Source organism: Octodon degus, unplaced genomic scaffold (genome assembly GCF_000260255.1).
Source record: "Octodon degus isolate 3935 unplaced genomic scaffold, OctDeg1.0 scaffold00008, whole genome shotgun sequence".
Taxonomy (NCBI): Eukaryota; Metazoa; Chordata; class Mammalia; order Rodentia; family Octodontidae; genus Octodon; species Octodon degus.
This window is the reverse complement of record NW_004524584.1, coordinates 17,455,785-17,474,747: the sequence shown is the minus strand read 5'-3', so window position 1 is coordinate 17,474,747 and position 18,963 is coordinate 17,455,785. Positions and strand designations below refer to the sequence as shown.

The window sequence follows — 18,963 nt, the reverse complement described above, 5'->3', positions numbered from 1 at the left end:
CGGCCGGGCTCCGCGCCTGTCAAACCCCTCATTGTTCGCAGCTGATGTCACTCGCAGTTGTGAGCGGCCGCCTCTCCCGGGGACAATGTGGGACTGAGCGGCCCAGCCGCCTCGCCGCCGTCGCAGGACAGCCCCAGCGAGGTAGGGCGCCGGCCGGGCGGGGCGCAGCGGGCCGTGAAGTTTGGGGGTTCGGCTGGGGGCGGGGAGTCCGCGCCCCGGTGCACAGTTTAGGACCCTGGGAGGCAGTGAGAGGAACACATTCCTGTCCTGAGAGGCTGCGGCCTGCATTGCTGGGGGCCCCTAGTCTACCAGAGAAGCCCCCGGACAGGGGAGGGGTTTCCAGGACCTTAGTTACCAGCTTTGACGCCCCCCCCATTTCTGTCCTTTGACCCTGCTCCTTTCTCACTTTCTGCCCTGGATTCGGGTTCTGCTCCCTCTGCCATCCTCCTGCAGCTTCTGGCTGGCACACACCCCTTCCCATTCTCTGCAGTGTCTGGAGGAGCCAGACACACACCTCCAGGCCAAGGGTGTATGGAGACCACAGTTGGGGTGCAGAGTGGTCCTTCTTGCCCATCTTCATCATCTTAGTACCTATGCTCTTCATTGAGTCCTGGGAGGTGGAAGAGGGGGCTGTGCTACTCCAGCCTGACCCTTGTGCCTGCCAGTCCAGAAGAGGGAGGTGGCCACCTCCTCACTCCCCTGTCCCAGGCCCGCCATCTTGAGACCTGTGGCACCCAGGGCCCCACCCCACCCCAGTACCCAGGAGAGTGGTCTTCAAAGGGATGCATCTTGGGCCTTCTAGCATGTGGGACTTTGTGTCCCCACCAAGCCCAGGATGGTCACCTACATGCTGGACCAACAGGAAATGTGTCCCCCTGGTCTCCTTCCCCTACAAAGGGCTCTTAGACCCCAGGCACGCCCCAAGAACTGAGCTTTGGCCCTGTTGCTTGGGGTCACCCTCATGGATGGCACCTGAGACCCTGTTGTTCCCCCAGCTGAAGATCTAACCCTTCTAGGTCCTGGAACCCCCTCAACTTCCAAGGAGGCCCCCATCCCAGCCCCCACCCCCAGCCTTCATCAGCATGCAGGCTCAGGCTGCCCAAACACAAGGGGATTGTTCTCCTTGCATGCTCAGGGTGGGGGGCTGGGACCAGGCAGCCCACACACCCTGGCAGCCCAGGCCTGTGGAGGCTGCAAGCCCCACCCTGTGTCCCCATACAGGCTCTATCCACCTTCCCAGCCCCTTCACTGCCCCCTCTGCAGCCTCCATCTCCACTGTCCAGTGGCACTGACCTCTTGAAGAAAGATTGAAGAAGGAGCTATGCTGCACAGGTGGACCTTGGGTTATCCCAGTCTGCCGGTTGTCTCTGGTGCAATCCTACAAACAACTTCCACTGGGTCTCAGGTTCCCCTCTCAATTGCTGAGGCTTTCCTAGCTGTGATAGGCTGAACCCTGCCTAGCTCTGTAAAACCTGCCCCATACTCTGAGGCTTTCTCCAGCCTCTGTGCCCCTCAGGAAGCCCATTTGGCCTCCCAGAAGTCTCACACCAGCTCCTATTCCTCACCCCAGCCACATTCCCAGGGAGCCTCTAGACCTGGAAAAACAGCAGGAACAGGGGCTGCAGGTGCTTTGGAAGGAGCTGGGAATCTTGTATAGGTAGGTTCTGACTCTGCCCATGTGGTTAGTTCCTTAATCCCAGGACTCTGAGCCTAATGGTGCCTACAGCCCCTAGGCCTATGAGCCCTAATTCTTTTCCCTCACCCTAAGCCTACCCTTAAATCTCGTATTCTCCAGAAGCACTGTGTGTAGTGAGAAAACAGGCTCAGAAATTCCCATTGGGAATTCTTCTGAGTTGTGTGGCCATGTCACTGGGATGTGCAGACGCACATCCAGTGATTACATCTGATTTGGAAGGTTGGGGATGGCTCTGTGGAAGAGATGGCATTTGAGAAAGATTGTGACAATGTGAGGAGTATGGGTATTTCAAGCTGGGATCACCAGCCCAGAGGCCTCGAGGTGCCTGGCCTGTTTTTGGAGCCTGGTATGTTTGAGAGATGGGATGGAGTCAGACAGGAGAAGCTGGCAGGGTCAGGCTCATGAAGGGACCTGATCCCAGTTCATAGAGATCAAGCTTTATTCCCTGGGAACTAGGGAGCCATTGATGTTGAGCAATAGAGTAAGCACAGTCTTAAGGAGGGAGAATAGATGCTAGAGACCTTTTCTCAATTTGGGTGAGACAAGGAAAAGATACTATGGACTTGTGCTGCACCATGAGGGTGTGGCCTTTCTCCTGTGTCCCTGTCTGGACCTGGGCCTAGCTTATCTGGGTTTCTCTTGATGATGAAGGAGATGGTATAGCATGATGAGGAGAATGCTATAGCATGTCCAGTATCTGCAAACTTATCAGGACTTCCTTTTCCAGGCCCCCTTCCCTGCTGGCCACTCTGGCTGTAAGACATACCTGACTCAAGAAACCAGAGGCTGGAATTTGTACAGCCTAGGCTGCTCTCCTGCAGTCTCCTCCTAAGCCTCCTCCATCCAAAGTTAGATGTGATGGGTCATGATGGGAGGCTGAAAACCGAGGCTGGTCCATGGCTCTGAGGATGCTAGGGCAGATCCTGCATCCTTGCTGATGAGCCAGGTCTGTGTCCTTGTAGTAGGGGGAAAGGTAGGGGAGTGAAGAGCCCTCAGGGCTGCTACCCACCTCTGCTCTCTACACTTCTGCCACGCCCTGCCTTGCCTGATGCTCAGAGCTATTCCCTAGCATCACTGGGTGTGGCCAGCATGGCTGCTTTTGGAGTGAGAATAGAAAGACGCCGCTAGGTTGGGAGCTGGGAGTGCTGAGGGAGATGGAGCTCTCTTCCTAGCCCAGGTGGGTCCATAGGCCCTTACTGGTCCAGACACTCCAGCCAGCAGAATGGAGGGAATCCCCCAAGGGGCGGGCCAGTCTTCTTGAGTTGCCTGGCCCCAGGAGCCCTCCCCTCCCCTGGATTGTTCTTACTCCAGAACAAAGCCAGGGTGGACACTTGATCCCTGCCTGTGGAGGGAGCTGGCTAAGCCCCTAGTCCTTTGATTGGGCAGCTGTCATGGGAGAGAGACAGCTGGGGAGGAGGGGCAGGAAGGGGGCAGCCGCCATCGCTTACACAGCTGTCATTCTACCCCCACCCCCGCCCTGCGCCCTCCAGCCTGAGTGGCAGGAAGCCAGGGACTGAAGAAGTGGGCACTGGAGGGTCTGGGGAGGGGATCTGGAGAGCAGAAGGGACTCCTGAGGTAAGACCTTGGTCTGAGCTTGGTGTGTTCTGCCAGGGAGCCCTGCTGACCAAAGGTGAGCTGGAGGTCAGTGTGGCATGATGTGTGGCTGCCATGAGGGTGGCCCCCCAGAGACCTAACGCCCATCAGACTGGACAGAACTCTCTAGAGCCCCAGTGAGGACAGGGGAGCCAGTAGTGCCTAATGGGGCTGCTTATTTTTAGGGCCTTACCAGAATAATTTTGAGATGTGAGTCAGGACCCTTTGTTCTCTCCCTGAGACAGGAAAGAATTTGAGGATCTTTCAGAACAGGAAGGACACAAAGACCAGCAACCTTCTCCCATCCTCAACCCCTAAACATGTATGAAGTGGGTGAGGCAAGGTCCAGATCAGAGGAGGCCTAGATCAAGGTCACACCCTGATTTTGAGGCAGTTAAGGCCTCTGTTGCAGACTCAGGTGTCCTTTTCGCTGGGACTCAGGTGGGAGTTCCAGTTCTGGCCATGTATCCCTCTCCTCCCCTTGCTGCCACCCTGTCTTTCCTGGGGCCACAAGAGGTGACTAGGTGGTATGGGAACAATGTCAGGACTTGCACTGATTACTATCCCAATGGGGTCCCTATACCTTCACAAAATTCTAGAGTTTAACACCATGGCTTTGGACATGCTGCTAGCCCTTCGCAGCAGGACCCACGTTCACTAGCCAGGAAAGGGTCTCTTAGATGACCAAAGCCTATGGCTGCCTTTGAAAAGGTCCTCCTCCAGGAAGAGACCCAGACAGAAGCAGCCAGGGAGGGGACCAGGTGAGGCCTTGGTCAGCCATGAATTAGCAAGAAGGACCAAACCTTTCTTCTGTGCCTTTTCTCTCTGTGACCTTGGCCTGGTTATAGACCCTCTCTGGGTATCAGGTTTCCACTCTACATGGTGAACTCAACTTGCTCAGTTACCAGTATGTTTCAGCACCTTCTCTGGCCTGGCTCTGAGCTGAGCCCACTGGACCCAGACAGAAGCTGGCAGCCTTGGCTCCTGCTCTAAGGGCTCCCAGGCTTGGCTGTCCAGGGAGGCAGAAACCAAGCGCGTCATCACAAGTGCTTTGATGGGGGGAAGTGCAGGCCGCCAGGGGAATGTTAGCAAGGGCAGCCAGCGCCAGAGGTTGGCTGGGATGCCAGAGAGCACAGTTCCTTCATCTACTGCTGCTCTCCACCCTGTGGAGAGCTAATTGCAGAACTCGAAGGAGGAGCAGGGTTGGCATCCCCATTGTAGGGGTGGGGAAATGGAGACTACATGTGCACTGGTCACTCAGGCTGTAACACCCTTTCCCCTTCCATTCCAAGCCCTGACTAGCAAGGAGCATTTCGAAGTGGGCACTGGAGAGAGCTCCATGCCAGGACAGAATGAGGGTCTGAGGGAGAAGAGACTCAGCGGCTCCCATGTGCTCCAAAAACAGTTTATGCATCCTTGGTTCCCACCCATCCCTAACCCCTAAGGGAAAAAGAATTTTCAGGGTTAGGCTTTAGTTTTGGATTTGGCACCAGCTGGTCCCACTCTCTATCCTCCTTGAGTTCTGGGCTGCCAGTGAGCTCCCCAGCAAGGCTGAGCCTTGGTGGGAGACAGCCGCTGAAGAAGGATTTCCAAGCAGGATTAAGATTCAAGATTAAGTTGGGGCACGAAAAAAGGGTCTTGTGGGGAGGGTTAGAGGCTGAGCTAATCCCAGTAGCTAATCTCAGGCTCTGCCTTCCTCTAGCAGTTAATGGCCTTGACATTCCTGCAGCCCACTGAATCCCTTCCTTGCCCATTGCTCAGTCTCAAGGAGACAGAGATGGACCATATCCTCTTTATTGTATGAGTAAAGAAATCGAGACCCTGGACACAGGGTTTGTTTCTGGTACAGGAGAAAGTATCCATGTGGGGAGTGTGGCCAGCCTGGATGCTTCTCACCTCCTGTGCCAGGGCCATTCTCAGAAGGGCACATAGGGAAGCTAAGAAAACACGGCTTCTGAACCCCTTCTTCCACCCCCAGCCTAGTGCTGAATGTGCCCTGCTCAGAGCTGTCCATGCGCAGCCTCTGCTCAGGTGATCTCTAGTAGATGGGCCCAGGCTCTGGAGGCAGGGGGAAGGCTGGGGCAAGAGGGCTCTATCTACAGCCTCTCCAACTTTCTTGCTATCTTCCCCTTAAGACCTCCCATGGCTATTCCAGCTTCCTCTGATCCTCCGCCCTTAAGACAGCGAGGCTCTTGTTCGGAGTAATCTTTAAGACTTAACTCCATGTTTAGGGCCCAGTCCACAGGGGGCTTCTCTTTCAAGAAATCAAGGATAAGGTTGTCCTTTCTGTCCTCCTATAGGTCTCCTAGTTATTTCTTTGATTGATTGATTGATTGATTGATTGGTTGGTGTTGGGGTTAAATCCAGGATCTTGTACATGGTAGATGAGAACTTTCCCACTGAGCTATATATACCACAGCCCTCCCCATATAGGAAAGGAAGGAAATGACAGGGAAGCCGGGTCCCCACTATGTATGTGCTTAATTTTATTTTATTTTAGCTTTTTTTTTTTTTTTTTTTTTTTTTGCGGAACTGGGGATTGAACTATTTTAGCTTTTTTGAGACAGGGTCTGGCTGTGTAGTTTAGGCTGGCCTTGAGCTCACTTTGTAGCCCAGGCTAGTCTCAAACTCACAATGATCCTCCTGTTTCAGCCTCCCAAGTGCAGGGATCACAGGCATGGATCACTATGCCTGGCCTTGCACTTTCTTCTTAAATTGTCCAGATTTAAGGGTAGATAAGAATCAGTATCACTTTTCCTGATGTGTGAAGCTGGGCCCAGAAGGGTTAAGTGACCTGTCCAGGATTACACAGCTAATGAGGCACACACAAAGAACACTGATGAAAGGGACATTTGGAACTCAAAATCCATGCTGTCTTTCTCTCTCTGGGAGTTTGATTAGCTTGCCTTGGCCAGGCTCCTCATGTAAGGGCGGGGGCAACTAGGTTCCTCTCTGACCCTTTCCTTATCCCTACCAGAGCCAGCCAGGCCACAGTGTGGACACACCCCCAGGCCACTGTGGCCCCAGCCCCGCCTGACAGGATGAGCAGTTCAGATGCGGGGCTGGAGGAGGAGCCAGAGCTTAGCATAACCCTCACACTACGGATGCTGATGCATGGGAAGGTGAGTGGGGGGGTTGGGATGCCTGGCCAGTGCCAGTTTGATCTCAGGAGTCCATCTTCGGTAGACCTCTGCCTGGGTGAGGGAAGGGGCCAAGCTTGGGGCATTGATACCCATCTCACTCCATTCTTATCTTGTTGGCAGGAGGTGGGCAGCATCATTGGAAAGGTAGGTGTCCAGTTCTGGTTGGTATGTCCCCCTCAGCCCAGGGAGGTGGTGCCTGCTCAGGGTAAGTGTGATTTTATGTTTTGCCTCCTACAGAAGGGAGAAACTGTCAAGCGGATCAGGGAGCAGGTGAGGAAGGAGTTTGTGGGAGGAGCCCAGGATACCTGATGTGGAGGCAAAAGAGATCCCTGAACCACTCTATTTGGGAAGAGCACTGGGTATCTGAGAGGATGGTGGTTTCCGGTCTTGACTGAGGCCTGGGGAGTAGGGAATGTACCCTATTACCTGGCACTCATTCTGTACCTGCAGAGCAGTGCCCGGATCACCATCTCTGAAGGCTCCTGCCCTGAGCGCATCACCACCATCACTGGTTCCACAGCCGCTGTCTTCCATGCAGTCTCCATGATTGCTTTCAAGCTGGATGAGGTCTGGGGCTGGCAGGCTGGGAGTTGAAGGGTGGTTCTTGGGTGGAAGTGGGGAGCATGGCTGACTTCAGATTGTGGCTATGGGTGTGGGAAGAGAGGTCAAGCCCAGGGTAGTGTTCTCTTGGAGCAGTATGGGGAAGGATACCTACCAAATTCCTCAGCAGGCAGATGCTTGAGGAGGGGTGGGAGAGGAGTGGGGGCGTGTGGCCAACCCACTATCTCCCTGTTCCCAGGACCTCTGTGCTGCTCCTGCAAATGGTAGCAGTGTCTCTAGGCCTCCAGTGACTCTGCGCCTTGTCATCCCTGCCAGCCAGTGTGGCTCACTGATAGGGAAGGCTGGCACCAAGATCAAGGAGATCCGAGAGGTAAGGGCAGAGGGACGTCCTCCAGAGGAGTTCCCTGCACTGTAGCTGTGGGAGACTCCTGTGCTTATGGCTTCATGTCCCTAGGACAGCTCTAAGTCCAGGAGCCCTTCTGTAGGCTGTCGAAGTAGCCAAAAGTAGCCTCTGTTTTCCATTTGCAGACTACAGGTGCCCAGGTGCAGGTGGCAGGGGACCTGCTCCCTAATTCCACAGAGCGTGCTGTCACCGTGTCCGGGGTGCCTGATGCCATCATCTTGTGTGTGCGCCAGATCTGCGCTGTTATTTTGGAGGTGCTGCCCTGGGGCAGAGAAAGAGGGGGCAGGAGATAGGCCTTGAAGCACCAGGTTGGGCAGGGTGGTGCTGCAGGGATAAATTATGAGTTCCAGAGTATGGGGATGCATTTATCTGGGGGTCCTGCTGGAGGACTTGAGGCTATTGAGCATTTGGGGCCTGAGAGGGTCCCAAAAGAGCCTTTCTCATTTGTGCCTTCCAGTCCCCACCCAAAGGAGCCACTATTCCATACCATCCGAGCCTCTCCCTAGGTACTGTCCTCCTTTCTGCCAACCAGGTAAGTGGACAGTGGGATGGGTGGGAAGTATTATTGGAGAAGGGGGGCCAAGTTGAAGGGGGGGTAGAAGAAGAAATTGTGGAGAGGGAGGTGTGACCCTGGTCAGCCTGCTCTGACCTGTCACAATAACAGCCCTTTCACCTACTTTGTCTCATAGGGCTTTTCTGTTCAGGGTCAGTATGGAGCTGTGACCCCTGCTGAGGTGAGTGAGCTGTAGCTGAAAGCCTCCCTTTCTGAACTAAACCTCCTCTGACCCCGACCCCTCTTCTTTGACACAGGTCACCAAGCTCCAGCAGCTCTCAGGCCATGCAGTCCCCTTTGCCTCACCCAGTGTGGTGCCAGGTAAGCAGCCCCTGTGGGAGGAGGCTGGGGCCTGTGATGGATATGGGGTTTAGAGGCCCAGAACACACTCAGTTCCTCTTCTCTGCCTCAGGACTGGATCCCAGTGCACAGACCAGCTCCCAGGAGTTCCTGGTTCCCAATGACGTGAGCAGAGGATATGGTGGCTGGAGGGTGGGAGGGGAGGGCTGGTGCTGGGCCTTGCCCGGGGTCAACTTCTGCCTTTCCCCTAGCTGATTGGCTGTGTGATCGGGCGTCAGGGCAGCAAGATCAGCGAGATCCGGCAGATGTCAGGGGCACATATCAAGATCGGGAACCAAGCAGAGGGTGCTGGTGAGCGGCATATAACCATCACTGGCTCACCAGTCTCCATTGCCCTGGCCCAGTACCTCATCACTGCCTGGTGAGCATGGGGTGGGCATAGGGGATCCCAGGTGGGGAGGGGAGAACTGACCTTTTTCTCTGGACTGGTCCTCTGCTTCCCCAAACTCTTACATCTCCATGGTATTCGACCCAGTCCCCTGTTGTTCCATCCCTATCCTCTCTTTCCCCCTTGCTGTCTCTTTCCCCTGGGTCTTTGCCCGCAGCCCCATTTCTCCTGTCCTCCCATACTTATCTGAGTATCTTCCTTCTCTTCTTCCTCACATGTTTACCTTTTCCCTCTTCACCCAAGCACACCTACCCCTGTCATTGCTGTCAGTGATTCTCTTTTCTTCGGCTAATCTCAAGCCATTTATCTTCCTTCATTGCCCCCATCTCACCCCTGCTCTCCCCTTCATCTCCCCTCTATATCCCTCTCTCCAGTCTAGAGACGGCCAAGTCTACCTCTGGGGGGACGCCCGGCTCAGCCCCCGCAGACCTGCCTGCCCCCTTCTCGCCGCCCCTGACGGCCCTGCCCACGGCTCCCCCAGGCCTGCTGGGCACACCCTATGCCATCTCCCTCTCCAACTTCATCGGCCTCAAGCCTGTGCCCTTCTTGGCTCTACCACCTGCTTCCCCAGGGCCACCACCGGGCTTGGCGGCCTACACTGCCAAGATGGCAGCAGCCAATGGGAGCAAGAAAGCTGAGCGGCAGAAATTCTCCCCCTACTGAGGCCAGCTGAGGCACAGGCGGGGGCAGGCAGGACCTCCGGCAGGGTCTGCCTCCACATCCTACCTGTCCAAGGAAACTCCACCCTGGGGTCCCAAACGCAGCCGCTAATGCCAGACGCATGGATACACCCCCTACCTTGCCCATCTTTGGAGTTCCTACTTTTGGAAAAGGGGCAGTTTTAGGCCCAGGGTTTTGGGAGCTGCGGCAGCCCTAGGCCAGAGGACCCCATCTTCAGCTCTGGGAGCAGCCAGGGGCCTCCCTAGTGCCCCACCATGGGGGATCCATGTATTCTCCATCCCTTAGGGCTCCCCACCTACTGCCCCTCCCCCCAGTGGGAATCAAGGAGGCCAGGGGCCAAGCTTCTCTCCAACTCCCTGCAGATTCCCGCTGCTTCCATGGATAACACTTTTTGACTGGAATGGACTGGCTGGGCAACCCAAAGAGGGGGCTCTGCTGGGTGGCTGGGGGAGTGGCTTGGGGGGCAGGGGCCCAAGCAGCAGACACTCTGTACAGTTTTTTCAATCCCTGTTTTTGAATAAATATTCTCAGCGACCAGAAAGGTGTGAAATACTGGTGTTGGGGTGGTAAAATCTGGGGAAAATGGGTGTAGTGGCAGCCCCAGAGGACCTCCATTTCTGGCTCCCGCTCCAGCCCCATCCACACACCAGTGCTCAGTTTCGGGGCCCTTTGGGGTTGTCCAGCCTCCTGCTTCTAACATTGGGCAAATCTAGTTGTCTTCTGGACACAGAAGTAGATAGAAGAGTTTCAGTAGCTTTGTCCAGCCTCTCCTGGTTCAGATGCCAGGGAAGTCCTTCTGAGTGGTTCCTCCTACTGTGGCAGTACCCCAGACCCTTTCCTGCTTGGCCCAGCACTTTGGCTGTGGGCCCTGGCACCTTCTGTCCTCCCTAGACTTGGGGGCTATCCATGAGTTTAACAGACAACCTGTGCTGGAGGGTCCCTCAGAGATGGTGCAAAGTCCAGAAGGGAAAACAGGTCTCAGGAGAGGAGAGTAGGTTGTGCGCAAGCTGTGCCTTGTTTGTCCCAGAACCCAGAATTCCCAAGAAGTCTCTGGGCCTGCCAGACTGCAGACAAACTCTCCCGTTTAAGAGCCAAAAGTCCAGGCTGGGCACCTGTTGCCACCTGTGCAGGAGGCTGGATGGGTCTTCTTTGGTATCACCCACTTTCTTCAGTCAGGAGAGGCAGCTCTCAAGTCGTTTCCGGCAGGTGTGGGCTCGGTCCTCCCAATTCTCGAGCCTGCTGGGGTGCCTGAGAAGGGCCGAGGGCAGGGCCTTCTGGTGGTCCCTTGAGGCGCTGCAGGAGTGCCCGAGGGTGCCAGGCTTTGGGGACCTGGGGCAGAGCACGGCGGGTGAGGCGACCCAGCGCCAAGCGCACAGGGCGCTGCAGCAAGCCGTACAGAAAGGGATGAGCTGCAAAGGCCGAGTAGGCCACCCAGGTGACTGCCGCCTCAGCCTCTGCGGCCCGCGCCGCGGGCGCCAGACACGCGCAGCCATAAGGCAGCCAGCAGGCTGCAAATTGGCCCACGGCCAGAGCTGGGGCCAGGGCCGCCTTGCCCCCGGGCAGGCGAGGCCGGAGGGTCGGCAAGAAGGAGAGGCGGCTGTCCAGAGAGTCCGAGCGCAGCCGGGCTCCGCGCACGGGCAGTGGGGGACGCAGGGCGGCACGCCGCGCTACGAAGAAGATGCTGCCGTAGGCGCCGAGCAGCAGAAGCGCGGGCAGAGCGAAGGCCAGCAGCGCCCAGAGTGGTCGGAAGGGTCCGAGGCCCCCGACTAGGACAGAGCAGCGCGCTGGAGCCGGCGGCGGGGCAGGCGGCGGCCCAAGCAAGGACAGCGCGCCCAGGAGTACTGCGGCGGCCCACACAGCGGTAAGCACCAGCCCCGCAGGCCGCCCGCCTGGCCGCAGCGGGTGTGCAATGAGGCGATAGCGCGCCAGGCCGAGCGCGGCCACGCCGAGCGTGCATGCCGGCAGCAGCGTCGCGGAGAGGAAGCGTGCAGCGCGGCACGGCGCGGGCCCCAGGCGCATGCGGCCCAGCCCTGGAGGAGGTGCAGCCAGCAAGCCCAGGGGCATGATGGAGGCGGCCGCCAGCAGGTCCACAATGCACAGGTGCACCAGGTAGAGCGCGTCTTGTAGTCCTGGCGTGCGCAGCACCACGACCAGCAGTGCCCCGTTGCCCAGCAGGGCCCCCACTTCCACGAGAACAGCCAGGATCAAGCCCACCGAGCCTGCGAGTTCTGTGGCAGTCAGACTTGTGGTGTTGGCCATTGGCGCGCTCAGGCTTCTCCTGTGCTTGTATGCAGAGAGCCGACCGGACCCTCCAGCACCACTGTTCCCATTACCTAACCCTTGCTCTTTTGGGCCCCTCACCTCATTGGCTGCCCAGAAGGGGGCTCCGAAGCCCAGGCTGCCATTCTCTTGGGGGCTTGGTGTGTGCCTTGGAGAGTGCAAGCTGGAGCCTGCTGGCTCTCTCCTCTTGCGGCAGCCCAGCCACTCAGTCTCAGCCGGAGATGGTACTGGCTGTCACTCTGATGTTGCCCTTTGAAGACACATGGAGCCAGCAAGGGAGGGGCAGGGCCTGGTGCCAGCCCCCTGGGTCCTAGCAGCTGCCAGCTGGAGGCTAGAGGCGCTGCTGTGGAAGTGCGGGGGTGGGTGGGGTGGGGGTTGGAGGTGGTAGGGTGGTGAGCTAAGCAAGCACCAGCCTAGAGCCTGAGGGAATTACAGTGGTTTTTAGAGCCAGCTAGATCCTGTCCTGCCTTTGCTAGGGTGGGAAGTATGTGCATAGCGAGTGAGCGGACCAGTTACCTCAAACTGGTTAGAAGAGCTGGAACAGGAAGCCCCTTAGGTATGCTCTGGGCCCCAGGAGGAGTGGCTCTCTTGGAAGGAAAATCCCAGGGCATGGCACATAGTAGGTGCTTGGCCAATATTGACTTGGCACAGAATAGGTACTCCATGACCTGATGGGGAATAGCAAATCTTACGACTTGCTGGTTGTTCATTTTTACTGCTAGCAAATAAGCCCCCTTATGAGAAAAGCACCCTAAACTTTTTGGGGAAAGGACTTGCACTTTGGGTGAGCAAGATCTCCACCATCCATTTTTCCCTGAAGACACAGAAGTCAGTCCTGGCCTATCAGTGTGTGCCTCAAGGTGACTGGCTCAGGGAGAGATGTGTAACTATAGTGTGGCACCCAGTCTCTTGGCAAAACCCCATCTATACCCTCATATCTTACATATGCATCTGAAGCACTTCTTTGAGCCCTGGATTGAGTCTTTTTGTTTGTTTGCTTGTTTTTTTGTTTTCCTTGATGTATTTGGTACAGGGTCTCGTTACGCAGCTCGAACTCATGGTGATTCTCCTGTTTTCAGCCTTCCCAGCACTGTGATTACAGGCATGCGCCGTGACGTCTGGACTCGGTGGCTGGCTCAGTGTGCCCTGGGGCCTGGTGCAGTACATGATCCCTGTGCTTGCCTAAGCAGGGACTTAGTCCACTGAGCTATCTTGCCACCCCCCTGGGATTGAGTCTTTAGCTTGAGTCAGTATCTCCCTTGGGAATCTGACCTAACGGGCACCTCAGACTTTCTCTTCCAAAACAGAACCATGACTCTTGAGCCTCCTCTGTCTGCTCCTTTTTTTCTTTTTTTTTTGAAACCAGACCCTTGAGCTTGCCAGGCAAGTGCTTATTCTACTAAGCTATCTCCCTGGCCCCCCTGCTCCTCCTAGAATCTTTATATTAGCAAACTTCTCAGGATAAAGCTCTCCCTTTACACTACACCCAAATCCAACCCAAAATCCAGTGATTTCTCACCAACAGCCCCAATACCCTGGCCTCTGCCATCACCACCTGTCACCTGAACCATTGAAGCACCCCTCTAACTGATCTCCTGGCCTCTGCCTGTGCATCTTCTGCTGCCATCCGCCTGTTTGCCCTTAAATCTGTTCCCTGTGTCCTTTGTTCCTCTGGCCCCTCACCTCATAGGCTACTGAGGAAGGGGCTCTGATGCCCAGGCTGTCCTCCTCTGGGCTTGCTCCTTACGCTGGGCATCCACACTCCCTGCACTCCTCCATAAGAACTGTACCTGCCTGGCTTCCTTGAGAGTGTGCATTGAGCAGACATAGAAGACTGGAGAATAGAGGAGGGAAAGAGTCTCCTGCTCCATCTGGGACTCCAGGCAGCACCACCATCCCCCCACCATAGCAGACCCTCTCTCCCCTCAGTTCTGATGACTTTCAAACAGTCTCCTGTGGATCTGGTTCTTGCAAGATGATCCTGGCTAGAGCCTTCATCAGAAGTGTTTCCTTCCATTAACTTTTTTTTTTTTTTTTGGTACCTGGGATTGAACTTGGGACCTTGTGCTTGCCAGGCAGGCACTTTTGCCACTGAGCTATATCCCTAACACTTCCATTAACTTTCTACCCTGTATAATGGAGGTGCTTCCTGCGGTACTCACCATTGGAATGTCTCATCATCTGTTGATAGCTCAGTTCTTCCCCTGGATCAGATTCTCCTTGTCTGGATATCTTGGGTAATTTGTTTCAGTGGCTGGATCTTGACTGACACGCGCACACACACACACACACACACACACCCTCCTGACTTCTGTGGAATCATGACTGCTCCCATCCCAGAGCTCCCCATCACCTGTGGCACCTCAGCTCGGCTGTGCTATGTGGTGGCCTGTTATCTGCCTTCTCTCCACATCTCTGCTACCCTCCTCCTTTTCTGCCACACACACAGCCACAGCAACCATCTTCCTGTTCTTGCCAGTGCCTTCTTCCTCTGGATCTTTGCACTCACTGTTCCTTCTGGAGAGGCCTTCTTCGACCATTTTTAACATTATTCCATCTTCCTGTCAGTCTTCAAGTTTTCTTACTGGCACTTTCCTGACCTGACATTACATTTCATATTTATGCATGTGTCAGTTGTGAGCCTGACTTATTAGAATGTAGGAGCGGGGACCTTGGCTGAGTCTTCCTCCAGGATGTGCCCTCCCCCACCCATCACAGGCACATGGCCAGCGTCACTGCAGATCCAGATGGCAGAGATCAGCCACGAACTGCCTGGTTTGACTTTTTGTGCTGGAATTTGGCACAGTTTTCCATTATTCATATAAGAAGACTGAAAGCTTACAGAGTGGAGGAATAAGCCCCAGAACACGCAGCTGGAGCCACCTGCCTCCCAGAGCTGTGTCCACATGGCACCCTGTCCTGTTGTTGGTCACACTTTTAATTTTTTTTTTTTTTCTGGAACCAGGGATTGAACTCAGGCCCTTGTGCTTGCCAGGTAAGCGCTTATTCTACTGAGCCATCTCCCTGGCTTGATATTGGTATTGATGGGGACCCAGGTGCTTACTATTTGAGAAGGGAAGAAATATGGGGCTGGTGAAGAACAGAAGAACTCTGGTGCTTGATTTGAATTGGAGAAATAGCTATAGATAGATGTTCATTTATTATTTAACCACCTATCCTACCTCTAAGGCCCGGTATCGGATTCTAAACACCATTTCCAGCTCTGAGGAACCAGTGGCTGATTCTGGATGAACATGGAGGGCTCAGAAGATCGCTTAGAGGTCTAAGCATCTGCCTGGCAAGTGCAGGGACCTGAATTTGATCCTGGGTACTGCATGTCATGCTGGCCCTGCCCTGGGTGTGCCATGCCAGCCACCAAAACTGGGCGTGAGTGCTCACACCTATAATCCCACTGCTGGGAAGGCTGGGACAGGAGGATCACTATGGAGCTATGTAGTTAGACCCTGTACCAAATCAGTAAGTAAATAAATAAATAATTCTTTAAAAAAGATGGGGCTGGGGAGATGGCTCAGTGGAATAAGTGCTTCTCTGGCAAGCGCAGGGGCCTGAGTTCATTCCCCGGTTCTGCCAAAAAAAAATAAAAATAAATAAATAAATAAATAAAATAAAAAAGATGAACCTGGAATACTTCCTTTTGGCCCAAAGTATAGAGGTACTTACAAAAAAATGACAGGGACACACAGAGGGACCTTCTGCTGGTCAAATTTGACCAGCTGAGGATCAAGATATGTCATGATAGTTATGGACTATAATCCACTGATTGAAATAAAAATCAATATTGTATAATAATAAAACAAATGTAAATATATAGATTATATAGAGATATAAAAGAAATGATGGGGCTCAGTAGCTAATATTTACAACCATCTTTGCAACGTTGATTCAGGGGATTTGCTTCAGAGGATGTTGAAGCTCATGGGTGAAAGTTGATGAGAAATGAGGAATTTATGGTTTACAACATGTCCCTCTAGATTACTGGTTAATCACAAAGGGGAAAAATGGTAGTTTTACCCTGGAGAAACCTGCTGACATCGCTTCAGTGAAGGGACCAAATCTGATACCTAGAAGAATGGGATCCGTCCCTCCTGGTATAACACACCCAGGGCCCATCATCCATGTCCTGCTCTCAGACATACAGAGCCTGAATCTGATCAGGACAAAGTAGTGGACAAGCTGAAGTGGAGAGACCTTATGTAAAGCAACTCGCAGGTACTCCGCAGAATGGGAGGAATGTGGCTGGGCACACACCTGCATTCTCAGCTGCTTGGGAGGCCAAGGCAAGAGATTGCAAGTTTAAGCTTGGCTCAGGCAACGTGTCTCAAAATAAAATTTTGAAAAAGGAGGGAGGCTAGGAGGTAGTTCAGTGCTCCCTGGGTTCAAGTCCCAATACAAAAAAAAAAAAAAAAAAAAAAAAAAAAAAAAAAAAAAAAAAAAAAAGGCCCAAAATGTCAAAATGTCAAAGTTCTTAAGAAAAAACAAACAAAAAACTGAGGAGCATTTATAGAGTCACAATAGCTAAATGCAGTGGGTGACCCTAGCCTGGATCCTGACTGGACAGGGTTACCTGGTGTGGCAGCTCCTCTTCCCTGGGATGAAATGCCTAATGCACATAGCTTAAGCAGGAGAGGATATTTTTGGAGAGAGTACAATATGGAAAAGGAAAAAAAAGAAAAAAGCATAAATCCATTAGCAGTGATACAGAGGGGAGATAGCTCTCCTCAGAGGGAGATAGCTCAGAGGAATAAGTGCTTGCCTAGCAAGCACAAGGTCCTGAGTTTGATCTCTGGTATCACCAAAAAAGAAAAAAAAAAAAAAAGGTTAAAGAAAGGATACAGAATGTCACCAAACATAATAATAGAAATTTGATAATAGTTGATGTATTACATAATTTTTCTAAGGGGAGGGAGGTACTGGGGATCGAACTCAGGACCTTGCCAGACAGGCACTTATGCCACTGAGCTATCTCCCCCCGCCTTAACATAATTAGTTTTTTCAAACTAGTTGTTCTGGGGCGGAGGGGCTTATTCTGGCTCCTGGTTTCAGGTCAAAGTCAGTTGGCTCTCAGAAGGGCCTGGTAGCACAGAGGTGCTCACCTCACTGCAGTCAGGAAGTAGACAGCAGAGGCTGAAGCAGGGAGGAGCAGGCTAGGGCATTCTTTGAGGACACGCCCCCAGTGATCCACATCCTCCATTAGGCCTGCCTACTCACAGCCCCCTCATCTGTGAACTCATTGGTGAGTTAATCCCTTGATGAGGTTGACCCTTCTCCCATTAACCTCCAAAGCCTCACCTCTGAACGTAAAAGTCTTCCTGGGGACATCTTTTAAATCTAAACCATAACCCGTGAGGTGATAACTGGTGTTCCTTTCCTGACAGAAGAACTGTTCCCACTGATAGCTGCTTGTTTCTCCCCCCGCCACACACACAGGGTCTAATAGTTCAGGCTAGCCTTGAACTCATTATGTAGCCCAGGCAGGCTTCAAATTCATGGTGATCGTCCTTCCTCAGCCTCCCAAGTGTGGTATCATAGGTGTGTGCTCTTTTTTTTTTTTTTTTTTTTTTTTTTTTTTTTTTAGGTGTGTGCTCTTGCGGGTCACCTATGAACGGTAATAGCACAGAGATTCACTGCTTAGCAACGGGGAGGCGGCTCAGGTTCTCCTGGCAGTGGTAGGTAGAGAACTACCAGGTGGGTCCTCAAATGACAGTCAGCTGAGTTGATAATGAGAGTCTTTTTTTTGAGCCTCAATTATTAGCACAGGATGTTGCAGCAATGGCCGTGTGTGTGTGTGTGTGTGTGTGTGTGTGTGTGTGTGTGTATTGCGTGTAGTCCACATCAACCCACATGAGCATCTGTGCCTTGGAGTGGGGCTGGAGTGGCCATGTGCTAGGACTGCAGCCTGGAGGAAGCTCAAGCGTGGACTAGTTTTGGTACAGACCAGTGGGGGCTCACACTGAATAAACCTACCTGCACTCATCTGAAGTTTAGTTTAGCACATCGTGGTAGACAGCCCTGGTGAAGTAGGACCCAACCCTCTCTCAGCTGTGCCCCCAACCACAGAGCCTTGAGGAGCTGTTGGTCTGGTCCCAGTAATGAAGTTCCTTTTTTTTTTGTACCAGGGATCGAACTTAGGACCTTGTGCTTGCCAGGCAGGCGCTTATGCCACTGAGCTATCTCCCTGGTCCTGTCCCAGTAACGAGCCCCCACCATGCCTATCACTTCAGGAGGCAAGGCTGTGGGTCACAGTCACGCCAGGGTTAGTGGGGGCTGGAGGAAACAGCAATCATGCTCCGAAGGACAGGCGGTCTGAGAAGAAGCAGTGACACAGACCCAGTAACCCACTGCTCCGGAGGAGATGGAAGTGACCTGTTGGAGAGATGCCTGCACCCAGTGCTTCCTGCAGCACTACTCAGCAGTCATGCTGTGGGATCCGCCTAAGTGTCCATCCACGCTGAAGGGGTAAGACAAATGTGGTATGCTCGGGGCTGGAAAAGAAACTATTCGTTCCTTGACTGTGTGGCCATGCTGGTTTTGAGAGTTTGCCTGATCAGCTTGTCAATAGAGCCATTCAGCAGGGCTTTTGCCTCAACATTCTCTGTGTGGAAGAGACTTCAACTGGAAAATCAACACTGATGAATACATTGTTTAATATTAATTTTGAAAAACATGAATGCTCACATTTTTGCCCAAATGTTAAACTTAAAGCTCAGACATATGAACTCCAGGAAAGTAATGTTTGGTTAAAATTGACCATTGTGAGTAGAGTGGGATTTGGTGACCAAGTAAATAAAGAAGAAAGCTATCAACCCACCGCTGACTACATAAGTGCTCAGTTTGAAGCCTATCTCCAAGAAGAACTGAAGCCCAAGCGCTCCCTCTTCAACTCCCATGATTTCTTGCATCCATGTGTGCCTCTACTTCTTCACCCCCCGCAGACCACTCTCTAAAGATACTCCACCTCTTAACCACGAAGACCCTGGCTAGCAAGGTGAATATTATACCAGTGATTGCCAAAGCAGATACAATTTCTAAAACTGAATTACAGACGTATAAAGTTAAGCTCATGAGTGAGTTGCTCAGTAATGGTGTCCAGATATACCAATTCCCAACAGACAATAAGACCATTGCCAAGATCAGCGCTACAATGAATGTAAGCTCCTTCTGGAATGCTAAGTTTGCTTCTTATGTGAAAATAAAGCTATTTATGGCAAAAAAAAAAAGAAAAGAAAAGAAAGAAAGAAAGAAAAAGAAAAGAAAGAAGGCCAGGGAGATGGCTCAGTGGAATAA

The 18,963-nt window shown here is 53.2% G+C and overlaps 2 protein-coding genes and 1 pseudogene across 5 annotated transcripts; 2 read left to right on the top strand and 1 right to left on the bottom strand.

The window, feature by feature from the left end:
• Positions 1 to 9,919, top strand: Pcbp4 (poly(rC) binding protein 4). Of its 4 annotated transcripts, XM_023706370.1 has the most exons (15): positions 7 to 141; positions 1,571 to 1,657; positions 2,424 to 2,642; positions 6,267 to 6,411; positions 6,553 to 6,576; positions 6,670 to 6,702; positions 6,883 to 6,999; positions 7,232 to 7,363; positions 7,522 to 7,650; positions 7,854 to 7,928; positions 8,086 to 8,130; positions 8,207 to 8,270; positions 8,362 to 8,414; positions 8,501 to 8,670; positions 9,072 to 9,916. In XM_023706370.1, the coding sequence occupies exons 4-15, from the start codon at positions 6,331 to 6,333 to the stop codon at positions 9,358 to 9,360; spliced, it is 1,212 nt and encodes a 403-aa protein (XP_023562138.1). In that variant the 5' UTR covers positions 7 to 141; positions 1,571 to 1,657; positions 2,424 to 2,642; positions 6,267 to 6,330; the 3' UTR covers positions 9,361 to 9,916. The 4 variants fall into 4 exon arrangements, with proteins under 4 accessions (XP_004625215.1, XP_023562138.1, XP_023562144.1 ...); XM_004625158.2 differs by lacking the exons at positions 1,571 to 1,657; positions 2,424 to 2,642 and having other exon boundaries at positions 1 to 141; positions 9,072 to 9,919; XM_023706376.1 differs by lacking the exons at positions 1,571 to 1,657; positions 2,424 to 2,642 and having other exon boundaries at positions 9,741 to 9,915.
• Positions 9,920 to 10,562: 643 nt separating this feature from the next.
• Positions 10,563 to 11,637, bottom strand: Gpr62 (G protein-coupled receptor 62). Its single transcript, XM_004625258.2, has one exon. The coding sequence runs from the start codon at positions 11,635 to 11,637 to the stop codon at positions 10,567 to 10,569; it is 1,071 nt and encodes a 356-aa protein (XP_004625315.1). The 3' UTR covers positions 10,563 to 10,566.
• Positions 11,638 to 18,151: 6,514 nt separating this feature from the next.
• On the top strand, positions 18,152 to 18,961 carry LOC101590129 (annotated as a pseudogene).
• The last annotated feature ends 2 nt before the right edge of the window (positions 18,962 to 18,963 follow it).

Bases quoted from the DNA above. Each gene is read 5' to 3' on its own strand.
- Pcbp4 (XM_004625158.2), top strand. From the start codon at position 6,331: ATGAGCAGTTCAGATGCGGGGCTGGAGGAGGAGCCAGAGCTTAGCATA. The intron at 7,364-7,521 runs GTAAGGGCAGAG...TTCCATTTGCAG, and splicing joins AGATCAAGGAGATCCGAGAG to ACTACAGGTGCCCAGGTGCA. The intron at 8,671-9,071 runs GTGAGCATGGGG...CCCTCTCTCCAG, and splicing joins CAGTACCTCATCACTGCCTG to TCTAGAGACGGCCAAGTCTA.
- Gpr62 (XM_004625258.2), bottom strand. From the start codon at position 11,637: ATGGCCAACACCACAAGTCTGACTGCCACAGAACTCGCAGGCTCGGTG.